At 34.9% G+C, this 15149-nt stretch overlaps 1 protein-coding gene across 1 annotated transcript in view; it reads right to left on the reverse strand.

Annotated features, from left to right (window-relative positions):
* Nucleotides 1-15149, reverse strand: part of FYTTD1 (forty-two-three domain containing 1) — a 32381-nt gene that overhangs the window by 10841 nt on the left and 6391 nt on the right. The window contains exons 3-5 of the mRNA XM_061193200.1: nucleotides 8064-8212; nucleotides 2083-2195; nucleotides 244-340 (exon numbers count right to left, since the gene is read on the reverse strand). Of these exons, the coding sequence (XP_061049183.1) occupies nucleotides 244-340; nucleotides 2083-2195; nucleotides 8064-8212 (359 nt within the window). The remainder of the gene's footprint in view (nucleotides 1-243; nucleotides 341-2082; nucleotides 2196-8063; nucleotides 8213-15149) is intronic.

The following is a 15149-nucleotide window of genomic DNA, read 5'->3' on the forward strand; positions in this document are numbered from 1 at the left end:
TAGTAAAAACAAGTTTATTCCTAAATAACATGTTAAATTCTTATAAGACACTGCCACTGAGGACAACAAAAGAGAAAATAGAAAAAAAAAAAAAAGGAATTAATCTAATGTCATGTTCTCCATATTCTAAACCCAAACCCTACCTCAATCATGGGCCATGTCTATGATTGAGGATTACTAAAGGTGGATGTTCAGGATCCTTTGTTTGGGTAAAAAGAAAACACTACCAAGGGTTTTTTATACCTTCAAGCCTCTCCTGAAAAGAAAAGTTGCCTGACGAGTGTCTTTCTGATGACTTAATTTATTTCCACTCCTGGTAAAATTGGCTGGAATGTTATTTCTGCAACAAAAACACATACACCATGAATAGTGTGGGCCACTTAACAACTTTCAAACATCTTGAAAAGATAAGCAAAAATATTTAAATTCATAGGATGAAAATCTGAGGTACACTAAACACAAAGACTCTGAATTATACCCTTGTTTACATGAAGCTATTGAGATCTGATTTACAAATACCTCCCTCTGTAGCAGACTACATAACAATGTGGTTAATTCTGACTTAATTTATCTTACAAATATTCAACTGTCTAATATTCTGACATATAAGGTCTCTTCTGAAGACACCGAAATAACATTTTTAATGCTACTTTCTAAATTTGGTAAAAGACATAAATGTACAGATTAACAGGATTAGTACAAAGAAAAGCACACCTAGGCACATCATGGTCAAACTGCTGAAAACTAAAAATGAAGAGAAAATCTTGAAATATAACATCTTCTCCAATTTTCTCTCCTTCACTCAGAAACCTTCATATATTAATATAAATCACACAGAACCTTACACTATTCCACTGTTTGCTCTCTCCTGCTTAGAACATTGTAATCTTAATTATATGTTTGACTTGACTTTCACCAATTCCTTTCTGGTTTCTATAGAAAGTTGGTAAAACATGAGAAAACAAATTTTCATTTCTGTCTACTTATTTTTATAAATAAATGTTTAACAGGTCACCTAATCTTACCTACAATCTTATAGAGGCTCAAATGCAAAATTTCCCTGCCAGCCCAATTAACATGGGCTCATTAATGGCTCATGTAATTGACAAGCTCTTATTTGAGAAGTTTCCCTTTTCCAAAAAAGTACTCCCAAATAATTCCCAAAAGAAAAAGAGATGATAGTTGAATAAAGCTGCAATTGTAGCCATTCCACTTATACAAAAACTTCATTTCAGGGTTTTTTTGCTTTGAATTATCTTCTAGAAAAGATGAATAAAAGGCATTTGTAACTGAAATAATAAGAAAACTTCACAGCCTGTCAACTACTTTATCCTTACAGAGAACAGAATACCATAACGATAGGCCACAATTTTTAAGTTTTGTTATACTTTTTTTAAATTTATTTATTTGGTTGTGCCAGGTCTTAGTTGCAGCAGGTGGGCTCCTTAGTTGCAGCAGGCGGGCTCCTTAGTTGTGGCATGCAAACTCTTAGTTGCGGCATGCATATGGGATCTAGTTCCCTGACCAGGGATCAAACCCGGGTCCCCTGCATTGACAGCGTGGAGTCTTAACCACTGAGCCACCAGGGAAGCCCTGTTATATCTTTTTTAAATTAATAGAAAAATAATTTCAGCTTACGAAGCATTCATGCAAAATTCTTTCAGGTTTGCTTTTCCCACAAATAACATACACTGTTTTATTAAGAGCCATTGAGACTATATAACAAATTCAGCTTCCAGAATTCTCAATTTTGAATAATTCTGGAAGAGGTGTTTTTACCAAAACGATCACCTTTTGCAATTTTACTCTGTACGTCAAGAGAGAGAAAGACACAGAGTTATGTTTTTTTAAAACGTTTACAATCAGTTAAATTCATCAATAACACTGGTTCTAGGAGATAAGGAAGCTATTACTGAATACTTCCATATTGGATTTTCAAACAGACATCCCAAATATCTGTCTTGAAAATGACCAGATACCTACAAACATCCCTGCAAATTCATTCCTTTGAACTCTCAGTGCAAGAAGTCCATCTTTACTTATGATGTATAACATAACATTGTCTTATATTTGAGTACTTACTTTCTATTTAACTGGTTAGGTCTCTTGAGAGCTGCAACTGGTTTTCTCTGTACTTCATTTTGTCTCAGAAGGTTTGCCTTCCTTTTTAACGCTGGAAAATATCGCTCTATATTCTTTCAGAAGGCAAGAAACTATGTTAATTAGATTGCTTTTTGCTCTATACCCTACTACAATAAACATTTCTGAGGCAGAATGGACAGGGACTGACCACTGCTTAGATGTACAGGTTGTGCTAAAACAACTTGAATATTTCCTGTCTAAGTGACGAAAAAGATAACTACATTATACTTAAAATACTTGCAACAAAAGAAGAATTCAAACAGAAGAATGAATTTTTTTCTATTTTGGTTATGTTCAGTTTGAGGTATTCTGAGGGATGCACAGGTGATGAGGAAACATGGCTCTGGAGCTCAAGAGAAGAACCCTGTAGAGAGCCAGAAATGTAAATTAGGGAATCTTTTATATAAATATGATTTTGATATCAAGTGAAGAGATAAGAGACCCAAGATCCAAAACAAATGTGTGAGAAGGAAAAAGGGAGGTTGTGATAGCAAAGAAGTCTGAGTAGAAAAACAAGAATTAAGAAAATCCAATGTCATAGAAAATAAGCACATGAAATGTCCACTTTTTCTCCCTCTACATACATAAATTCAGTCCATCACTAAAGCCTAATTCAGGTTTCCATATTTCCCATGAAGACTTTTCTAAAGTCTCTGACAATATGGACTATATCTTTTATTTAATCTGGATTCTCTTATATTTTGAGAATCTGACAAGGGATTAATCTCCAAAATATACAAACAGCTCCTGCAGCTCAATATCAAAAAAAATAACCCAATCAATAAATGGGGGGAAGATCTAAATAGACATTCTCCAAAGAAGACATACAGATGGCCAAAAAGCACATGAAAAGATGCTCAACATCGCAAATTATTAGAGAATTGCAAATCAAAACTACAATGAGGTATCACCTCACACCAGTCAGAATGGCCATCATCAAAAAATCTACACACAATAAATGCTGGAGAGGGTGTGGAGAAAAGGGAACCCTCCTGTACTGTTGGTGGGAATGTAAATTGATACAGCCACTATGGATAACAGTATGGAGATTCCTTAAAAAACGAAAAATAGAACTACCATACGACCCAGCAATCCCACTACTGGGTATATACCCTGAGAAAACCATAATTCAAAAAGAGTCATGTACCACAATGTTCACTGCAGCTCTATTTACAATAGCCAGGACATGGAAGCACCTAAATGTCCATTGACAGAGGAATGGATAAAGAAGATGTGGTATATATATACAATAGAATATTACTCAGCCATAAAAAGGAACGAAATAAGGGCTTCCCTGGTGGCGCAGTGGTTGAGAGTCTGCCTGCCAATGCAGGGGACACGGGTTCGAGCCCTGGTCTGGGAGGATCCCACATGCCACGGAGCAAATGGGCCCGTGAGCCACAACTACTGAGCCTGCGCGTATGGAGCCTGTGCTCCGCAACAAGAGGCCGTGACAGTGAGAGGCCCGCGCACCGTGATGAAGAGTGGCCCCCGCTTGCCGCAACTAGAGAAAGCCCTCGCACAGAAACGAAGACCCAACACACCCAAAAATAAATAAATAAATAAATAAATAAAAATTTAAAAAAAAAAAAAAAAAAAAAGGAACGAAATAGTGCCATTTGCGGAGACATGGATAGACCCAGAGACTGTCATACAGAGTGAAGTGAGTCAGAAAGAGAAAAACAAACATCATATAATATCCCTTATATGTGGAATCTAGAAGAATGGTACAGATGAACTTATCAGCAAAGCAGAAATAGAGTCACAGATGTAGAGAACAAACTTATGGTTACCAAGGAGGGGAAGGGGGGAATGGGACGAATTGGGAGATTGGGATTGACATATATACACCACTAAGTATAAAATATATAACTAATGAGAACCTACTGTTTAGCACAGGGACCTCTACTCAATGATCTGTGGTGACCTAAACAGGAAGGAAATCTAAAAAACAGTGGAGATATGTATACCTGTAACTGATTCACTTTATTGTACAGCAGAAACTAACACAACATTGTAAAGCAACTATACTCCAATTAAAAAAAAAAAAGAATATGAGAAGTATCCCATAAATATCGATTGACTAAAAACCACAAAAATTACAATAGTCTTCATTTTCATGAACGTTTGGAAAAGAAGTAAATGGAGGAATAAAGAATATTAAGAGTACAGAAGAAATGCTATGAAATCAGACTAATGATGGCCCATTCCAAGCTTTGTATTTTGTCTTTAATAAAAATACCAAGGCTCATTTTATAGGTAAATGTAGAAGTTCCTTCTATGATGCTACTGTCACATGTTGTTTTCCTTCAAAATACCTGCCATATTATAATCATATAGTTATTTGTGTGATAAATTATTTAATATTTATTTGAGTTCTCCATGAAGACAGGGATTTTCTATTGAGTTACTGCAGAATCCCTTGCGTCTAGGACATACTGAGTATTCAGTCAACATGAGTTAAATGATGAATACATGGGCAAGAACTTTAACAATCCATTAATATATGGGGAATTTGTGTTCCATGAATCTAAGGTTACATGTGTATAAAAGTGTTTACAAAAAATATCTAAGGATAAGTTTTTCTTACAGAATTTTGAGATAAAAAATTATTCCTTGAAGGAAAGAAATTAAGGTAGTTTATTTTTAATGCTATTTTATTAAAGTAATATTTACATACAATAAAATTTTAAGTGTACAGTTTGACGAAGTTGGGTAATTACAAGTAATCATGTAACCACATCATAATCAAGATATAAAACAGTACCCTCACACTTAAAAGTTTCCCTGTGCCCCCTTGCAGTCAATTTCCTTCCCCCACTTGACTCTAACCCCAGGCAATGACTTATCTGTCACTATAGTTTAGCCTTTTCTACAATTTCAAATAAACAGAATCATAGTACATAGTGTTTTGTGTTTGTGTTCTTTTGCTTAGCGTGATGTTTTGAGATGTATCCACACTGTCTTGCGCATTAACATTTATTCCTTTTTTATTGCTGAATAGAATTCCATAGTATGAAGATAAGGTATTTATAAACTCTCAAAATCAGACAAAAGATCAAAACTACCCATTAGCAGAAGATAACTGCTATATATGCAGCAACAACAAAAATTTTTTAAGTTCACAGAAGTACTAAATGGTTTAGTATTATTAGTCAAGTTAAAAGTTCTACAAAACATAACATACCCTCAGTTTTAGGAAACTGTGAACCTAAAATAGAAAAGTTACAGTATTGACATTGACAAGGTTATATATTCCAGTAGAAGAATCCCTTACGAACTTTTACTTGGCAGATATTTTAAGCCGACTTTCTCTAAACAAAAGAAAATTCATTCTTAGAGACAACCATTCCCCTCCAGGCACAGCCATTTGCTCTCTCAGTAAATACTAGTAATGTAAATGAGTATGCTATCTTTCCCACTTAGTAATTCACTTCATAGGTAAGAAAATGTACATTTTTATTGAAATAAAATCTCACTAATTCATATAAACTGTGGAAAGGAAGAGAAAAAGTAACAGAAAGTCTAACTGTGGTCAGGACTTTTTTTTAAGGTATAAAATTTCTAAGTATATGCAGCAATTCAAGGACAAGTAAGGTAATTTGTTTAATGAATAGAAAAGGATGGTGTAAGTTACTTATATGTAAAAAGAAATTTTCTAAACTGCTAGAAAATGATCTGCTTCACAAGTACCACAGTCGATTCTGTTGAGACATTAATCTGTATTCAGGTTGAGAGAAAGGTTCTTAAGAAACAGCAAATTTCAAACCATACCTTTTCCAAAATCATTCAAACTTTGAATAAAAGGATCTTACCATTCAGCACATTCTCTTTCAATTTTCACTATTTTTAAACAACTCAAAAGACTACCACATGTGGTAACTTAAAATTTTTACTGGAGCAAGCTCTGTAATAAAGTTTTAGAGAATAGCTGCTGGTGATAGCAGAATTGGAAAGTTAAGGGGTGAAGACAGTTGTGGTTAACCAGAATACAGACACTTGAGATAATTTAAGAAATGAATGTCCTGAATTTTTGTATTAAAATATGTATTACTTTCATAATCAGAGAAACGAAAGAGGTTAAAAAACAGCAGGGTGGAACATTAAATTCCTTGGTGGCTCAGACTTAACTAAACATAAGAAGTTAAAGAAAAACCATTTGTGAAACTATTTTAAGTAATGCTTTATACAGCCAATTCAAAAATTACTCATTGAGATGTAATTAAAAATTCAGTTAAGATTTGAAAAGTAGTTAATTTATGGTGGGTAAATAATTGTAACTCTAATTAAAAATATCAACTAGGGGAGATAGGTATCCACCCAAGAGAAATGAAAACCTGTGTCCATACAGACTTACAGGCATGTTCACAGCAACATATTCACAATACCCAAAAAAGTGGAAAAAACCAAAATGTCATCCATCAACTGGTGAATGGGTAAACAAAATATCCATACAATGAAATATTATTCACTAATAAAAAGAGATGAAGTACTGAGACATGCTACAACATGAACCTCAAAAGTATTATGGCTAAATGCCAGCCCACATACTATTGTATGATTCCATTTACAGGCATACCTCGGAGTTACTGGGGATTTGGTTCCAGACCACTGCAATAAAGCAAATATCGCAATAAAGTGAGTCACATGAATTTTTGGTTTCCCACTACATATAAAAATTTATATTTACGCTATACTGTAGTCTATTAAGTGTGCCACAGCATTATGCCTAAAAAAACAACGTACATACCTTAATCTAAAAATACTTTATTGCTAAAAAATGCTACCCATCATCTCAGCCTTCAGCGAGTTGTGGTCTTTTTGCAATAGTACCATCAAAGATCACTGATCACCACAACAAATATAATGATGAAAGAGTTTGAAATATTGCGAGAATTACCAAAATGTGACACAGAGACACAAAGTGAGCAAATGCTGTTGGAACAACAGCACCAACAGACTTGCTCAGTGCAGGGTTGCCAAAAATCTTCAATTTGTAAAAAGACGCAGTATCTGTGAAGCACAATAAAGTGAAGTACAATAAAACAAGGTATGCCTGTATATGAAATATGCCAGAAAGGCAAATTTATAAAATATCTACAGCAAGTAGATTAGTGGTTGCCTGGGGCATATCACAGGGTATGACTGTGAATGGACTTGAGATTTCTTCTTAGAGTGATAGAAATGTTCTAAAATTAATTATTGTGATGATTGTTCAACTCTATAAATTTTCTAAAATTCACTGAATTGTACACTTAAAACAAATGAATTTTATAGTATAAAATTATATGTCAATAACCTGTTAAAAACTGCAGACACACACTATCCCGTCAAAAACTGTACACACACACACACACATATACAGGTAAAGTCAAGAACCTGTAAAAAAATTTTATATTTGAGAATGTGGAAGTTTAGGTATTCTTCATGAATGACAATAATTTTTATTTAATTATTGAATTTTTTATATAAGCCCCAAAGTACTATATTAAAAAACCCCAAAATATTCAAATAAAATGCTCTCTCAAGCTCATTCACAGAAATATTAGTACGAATAAAGGAAAAGGGTTTCTTTTTTTTAACTGAAGTATGGTTGATTTACATACTATGTTCATTTCAGGTATAGAGCAAAGTGATTCAGTCATAAATATATATATATTTCAGATTATTTTCCATTATAGGTTATTACAAGATGCTGAATATAGTTCCGTGATAATACAGTAAATCCTTGTTGCTTATCTATTTTATGTATAGTAGTTTGTATCTGTCAATCCCATACTCCTAATTTATCCCTCCCCACTCCCCATCCCCTTTGGTAACTGTAAGTTTGTTTTCTATGTCTGTTGAGTCTGTTTCTGTTTTGAATACAGATTCATTTGTAAGGAAAAGAGTTTCTGACTCAGGATTAGCCATCAACCTACCTTGTCACTTAGAGGTGGTCGATTCATAGGACTAATTCCTTTTCGAATTCCAGTTGCTTTCCTAGCTGCAAGGCCAGTGATAACTCCATAAGGACGTCTCTTTCCAGGCATAACTCTTCCTCTATGGCTCAGACTATTCTTACCAAAACCTGTAGGAGAGGAGGAAAAAAAAAAATCAGTCTAAGACTGCAATTGAGTGGCACACAGGTCACAGGATATTCTATTTCTTAAGTAGGGTGGAGAATATGAGAGTTTTTTTCATTTATTATTATTCATATAATATTTCTTATGTTATTATTATATTACTATTCATATACACTTCTTTAAAATTACATAAAATATTTCATTTTTAAAGAGACAATAAGCTGCATTGGAAAGGGTTCTGCTGCTGTAATGGACTGCAAAGGACTAGAGGATTCTCACATTTCCCCCCAGCTATCCTCTCTTTGGCATTACTTTCTCAACAAACAGAACAGTCTCAACTTTCCCTGTGCAGCATGGTAGCCACTAACCACATGTGGTTATTGAGTACTTGAAATATGACTAGTCTGAATTGAGATGTAACAAAAGAATGTATAATATTTCATTAATAATTTTATATTAATTATATGTTAGAATGATATTTTAGATGTACTGGGTTAAATAAAATATATTATTAATATGTGGCTCACATTTTATTTGTTGGATGGCACTGATCCAGAGTGGAATCACTATCTCATCTCCTATTTTCTTACGATGTTGCAATCTGGCTTCTTTGTTTTCAGTCTTACTATATTCAAACTGCTTTTGCTAAAGTCTGCAGTAAACTCCAATGGATATATATTTTAATCTCTGAGGCATATGACATTACTGACTTTGCTGTTCCATTATGTATCTTACCTATTTAAATACTTATTTTCTAATTATGAAAAAGTAAACGTGCTCAGTACAGAAATCTTAAAAACATATAAAGTACAAATAAGAATATAAAAGCCACCACCATTAGCCCACCACTTAGAGACAACTACTACTAACATTTTATATTTTTCTAGTCTTTTACTTGTATACATACATTTCAAATTAACACTTTTAGTTTCAACTGTTTTTAAGCAACTCAAAAGACTATAGCATGAGGTAATTCGCAATTTTGTAGTACCATGTGCCCAGAAAATGGACTAAGTCAATCTTCCAGCAACCACATTTCACTACTCCATATACTACTTTGTAGTCTACATTAACACTGTATTGTGAATATTAATCCTATGTCTTTAATATTCATACTAATCATTTTAGTTACTTCTAATGTTACACTATCATAAATAACATTTTTATACACATCCATGATATTTCCTCAATATATAAATTTCCAAAGATCAAAATGCTGTATCAAAGAGTAAAGCAAATTCTAAAGGCTTTTGATTCATATTGTAAAAAATCCCCTCCAGAACGACTATATTTATTTACATTCCCAGGAACATAAGGGTGCCTCTTTTTCCGTATCATTGACAACTTTGAATATTATTCTTTTTAATCTTTATCACTTAGCGTTTGAGATAAAAAAAAAAACAACTTGTATTTGGTAGTTTACTAGTAATAATGAACACTTTCCATGGGTTTTTTGACTATCTGTATTCTTCCATTCACAAACTATCATGTTCATAAATCAGTTTTCTAGGGTCAAGTTCTAGTTTCCTTTGATGCTTTGATAGAAGAATTACTTTAAATTTATAATTAATTTATCAAGAATTGATATTTTACAATATTCAGGAACACGTTACGTCTTTCCACTTATTCAAGTCTTCTTTTGTCACTAAATTGGCTCAGTAAAGTTTCAAGCTTTTCCTCCCATAGGTCCTGCACATTTCTTGTTAAGCTTATTACTAGGTATTTTATACATTTGTTGTCAATCACAAAAAAAGATCCCTTATCTATTAATAATCTTCATATTGTCATTCCTGGGATTACAGAAAGCTACTGAGGTTTTAATTAATACCTTTTAATCAGCCATTCCACTGAATTCACTTATTAGTTCTAATAGTCTTTCAAATTATTTTCTTGGGATTTCTGAATGATAATCATATTACCCACAAATGATACTATCTTTTTCCTTCCAATAATTATACCTCAAATTCTTTTACTTCTTAATACAATGGCCAGAAATTCCAGAGAACTATGCTAAGTAACAATTGTGATATTGGGCATGCTTATCTTAATTCTAATTTGGGGGAGAATGTCTTTAGAATAGAATCCTGTATAATACTATACACCTGCAATGTGGTAACAGGTCTACCAACCTGTTTCATAGTCAAACTAAACAAAGTTAAAATAGTTTACTGTAGGATTTCTCAGGACTGTGTGTGATGAATCTCTTAAGCCATAATCATGTATATGTCATTGTCGAATTTATCTAATTCCATAATGCTTTTTTGTGGTGTACCTACTTTGAGACCAGAATTCAACTAGACAGTTAGAAAAGCCTGTTATGTTATGATGGTTGAACCATTTACCAATTTATTGCCTTTCAGCTCCCAATTCACTCTTTACTGTCCTGCTTCTGTTACTGGAACATTTCTCTTACCAGCTGGCACGATGTTAAGCTTTGTCAGCAGAGGGCACTGGAGGGACTCTAGAAAAAGAAGGAGCTTTTCTTCCAAGTTCCAGTGTGCACCTCAAGGCTTGTTCCTGTGGCACAGGACACCCAGTGGCACTCATTATCCCTCCCCTGAAAGCTGAGACTATGGTGAGGCAAGAGAGGCGCCTAGGGCATAAAATCTGAGAATGAGTGACACCTTAAATTTTAGGCCCTCGGTATCTATCTAGATCTAGTCCTAGGCATCAGTCTAATTCTGGCCCTGCTCATCCTCCAGTGAATTAAAGCTGCATCACCCCTATAGATCACTTCCCAGTGAATTCCACCAGCACGGCAACTCAGTGTGGTAGGGAGTTCTTGTAGATTTGTTCCCTTTTTGGGTGCTCTGCCTCAGTACTAAAGGTGCTGATTTTATTACTTTTATAATCAGCGAAAAAGCAATAAAGACACAATTTTTAAAAATATTAGGATCAAATTATTGCTGCTCTATGTGTGATTCCCTTCTAGAATTGCAACCAAACGAAGATTAAGCATGTTGGGGAAAACTGTATATTCAAATTAAATCTACAACTACTTGCTATTTTTATTTGTATTAAATAATGAAGCAGCTACCACTGTGCTAGGCACTGTTCTGAGTACCTTAATTTAAATGAGCACTTGATGAAATTGATGCTAACATCTCAATTTTGCAAGTGAGCAAAGTGAGGCGAAGAACAGTGACTACCCAGAGGACACAGTTAGAAAATGGCAGAGCCATGATCTAAGTGCAAGTTTGTGTGGCTCGAAAAATTGAACATTTTCCAAACTGTTATATATAAAAATTAAAGAATAATAAAAGGCAGAATATAATCTATGGTACATTTCCAAAGAGAAAAACACAGTTATGACAGAAAAAGCAGGCTCTGAGCTAGGTATTACAAAACAGGCAAGATGTGAATAGGGAGAGAGGCATAAAGTGACAAGTACAAAGACATGGGCAACAACCACAGTGATTTGAGAGACAGTCTAGAGAAAAGGATAAGAAGTGAATGGAAAACTACAATGAGGTATCACCTCACACCAGTCAGAATGGCCATCATCAAAAAAATCTACAAACAATAAATGCTGGAGAGGGTGTGGAGAAAAGGGAACCCTCTTGCACTGTTGGTGGGAATGTAAATTGATACAGCCACTATGGAGAACAGTATGGACGTTCCTTAAAAAACTAAAAATAGAACTACCATACGACCCAGCAATCCCACTACTGGGCATATACCCTGAGAAAACCATAATTCAAAAAGAGTCATGTACCACAATGTTCATTGCAGGTCTATTTACAATAGCCAGGACATGGAAGCAACCTAAGTGTCCATCGACAGATGAATGGATAAAGAAGATATGGCACATGTATACAATGGAATATTACTCAGCCATAAAAAGAAACGAAACTGAGTTATTTGTAGTGAGGTGGATGGACCTAGAGTCTGTCATACAGAGTGAAGTAAGTCAGAAAGAGAAAAACAAATACTGTATGCTAACACATATATATGGACTCTAAAAAAAAATGGTCATGAAGAACCTAGGGGCAGGATGGGAATGACACAGACCTACTAGAGAATGGACTTGAGGTCATGGGGAGGGGGAAGGTTAAGCTGGGACAAAGTGAGAGAGTGGCATGGACATATATACACTACCAAATGTAAAACCGATAGCTAGTGGGAAGCAGCCGCATAGCACAGGGAGATCAGCTCGGTGCTTTGTGACCACCTAAAGGGGTGGGATAGGGAGGGTGGGAGGGAGGGAGATGCAAGAGGGAAGAGATATGGGGATAGATGTATATGCATAGCTGATTCACTTTGTTATAAAGCAGAAACTAACACACCATTGTAAACCAATTATACGCCAATAAAGATGAAAAAAAAAAAAAGACTATACTTGAAAGGGAACTGGGGGGGGGGGGTCACCGAATTCATGATCAGATTATATCAGTCTAGAAGCAGTATCTTATACTGAATGGAAGAAAGAGAGAGAAGGCAGTGAAACCATTTCAGATGCTATGGCAACACTCAAACACAACATGATAAGGGACTGGGAAAGGAACAAAGAAATTTGTACATTCCAAAAGAATGAATGAATTAGTAGAACAAAGAGAAAGTTTAAAGAGAGGAGGAATCCATTATTATACCAAAGTTTGAGGCGTAGATGAGAAAGACTCATGAGAAAATCTCATTAACAAGAATAAAAGGGGAGGGAGAGGGAAGGATTGGGAGTTTGGGATTAGCAGATACAAACTAGTATATATATATAGGACGGATAAACAACAAGGTCCTACTGTATAGCACAGGGAACTATATTCAATATCCTATAATAAACCATAATGGAAAGAACATGAAAAAGAATTTCTACATCTACAACTGAGTCACTTTGCTGTACAGAAGCAATTAACACAACATTGTAAATCAACTATACTTCAATAAAATTTAAAAAAAAACAAGAATAAAAGGAGACAAGTATGGGATAGAATTCTATTCCTGGGTGCCTTCTATTTCTGACTGTTATAGTCATTGTTCCCATACTCATCACCCGTTCTACCATCTTTCTTTCTTTCTTTCCAGTGGCTTCTTATCCTCTACCTTCTAACAAGCCTAGATCATCCCTTCCTCCTTCCTCCTTTTCTATCTTTGAACAAACTTCACTAGCTCTATCTCAGTTTTAGCAATGGTTGTATTTTTCACCTTGTCATTGTCATGTTTCATGCAATAGTCTTTTCTTGGTTTTCATCCATATAGCCCCTTTAGAAAGTTCTTGTCTTTCTAGAGTACCTTCATTCTCATTACTTCAACTACTACCTCTATGAAGGTCCTTTCACATTTTCAGCTCCACTAGAGCAGCAGTTTAACACTACTAGCCATGTATCAGAAGGACATATGGAGCTTAAAAAAAAAAAAAAAAAAAAATCCAGGCCCTACTTCTGCAGATTCTGGTTCAGTAGCAGTGGAGTGCAGCCAGAGCATCAGTCTAATTTATAAAGCTCCACAGATGCAACCAATGTTGAGAACAACTAAAACTAGACACAGGAATTTTCATCTTTCCTTTGAATCGTTAGCCCAATCCCTTCATGAATTTCTTTCACACACACATCAAGCTGCCTAAATAATTTCTGTAGTCTGATCACTTACACGAAGATTTGAGGGATTTTCTGGGAAATATCATATCACAGAGTGTACGCAATCATATTACTGGCTCCTTTCAAAGCAGCATACAACTATTTCTCTGTCTCTTCTACCTCAAAAAGAAATAGCATTCTCAAACTTTTTGGTCTCAGGACCTCTTTATACTCTTAAAAATTATTGAGGACCCCGAAGAGTTTGTGTTTCTGGTATTTCTGATATATAGGGTTTATGTTTACTGCTATTTACCACACTACAAATGAAAACGAAGACATTTAAAAACTATTTGTTATTTTATTAAAACAACAATAAACTCACAACATGTAGGGCAAATAACATTTTTAATGAAAAATAACTACTGTATTCCTAAACAAACAAAAATATCTAATAGGAAGAGTAGCATTGATTTGCATTTTTGCAAATCTCTTTAGTGTGTGGCTTAATAGGAGACAGCTAGATTCTCATTTCTGCTTCTGTTTCCAATCTGTTTTATTTATCACATGTCGTGTAGACTTTGGAAAGTCCACTGTACATTCATGAGAGAATAAGACTGAAAACACAATGTCTTAGTATTATTATAAAAATAGTTTTGACCATGTGAACCCCTTGAGTCTTGGGGATTCCCCAGGATCTCTGGACAGCACTTTGAGAACTGCCGTTGTATAGTATTCCATCCCTGAAAGACATTTAGGTTGTTTGTACAAGTATGTATTGAATGACTAAATTATATTTCAGGTACAGAATTAGGAAGACTTTATTCACTTATTTGTTCAGCCGTCAAAAATAAATTATTGAGGGACTCCTCTGGTGGTCCAGCAGTTAAAACTCTACACTCCCAATGCAGGGGGCCTGGGTTCGACTCCTGGTCAGGGAAACTAGATCTCGCATGCCACAACTACAAGCCCGCATGCCACGACTAAAGATTGTGGCAAAGAAGATCCCGCGTGCCGCAACTAAGAACCGGAGCAGCCAAATAAATAAATAAATAATTTTTTAAAAATAAATAAATAAATAATTGAGTATTTGCTAAGGGCTCTCTGTGCTACTTATTCCCTTACCTCAAGCTAACATCTTCACTGACATTATAACGTGGAACTCTGAACTTTTCCAAACCAATTACAGCTTAAGAAAATCCCATACCTCTCTGAACATTCAGTGACAGCAGCAGCTCTTCTATTTTAGGCCCTGACAGATGTAAGTGGAGAACATACAAGCGCAATTTCAATCTCAGAAGATCCTAAGCTGCCGCTGGGTATCATTTAGCTCAAGGCTCAGATTATAACCCCTGTAAAAGGAAAGCTTTCCTGATCCTTCATGAATCAGATCCTATTTCACCTTATCCATTAAATCACCACCAATTTTCTTAGG

Source organism: Eubalaena glacialis, chromosome 6 (genome assembly GCF_028564815.1).
Source record: "Eubalaena glacialis isolate mEubGla1 chromosome 6, mEubGla1.1.hap2.+ XY, whole genome shotgun sequence".
NCBI classification, from domain to species: Eukaryota; Metazoa; Chordata; class Mammalia; order Artiodactyla; family Balaenidae; genus Eubalaena; species Eubalaena glacialis.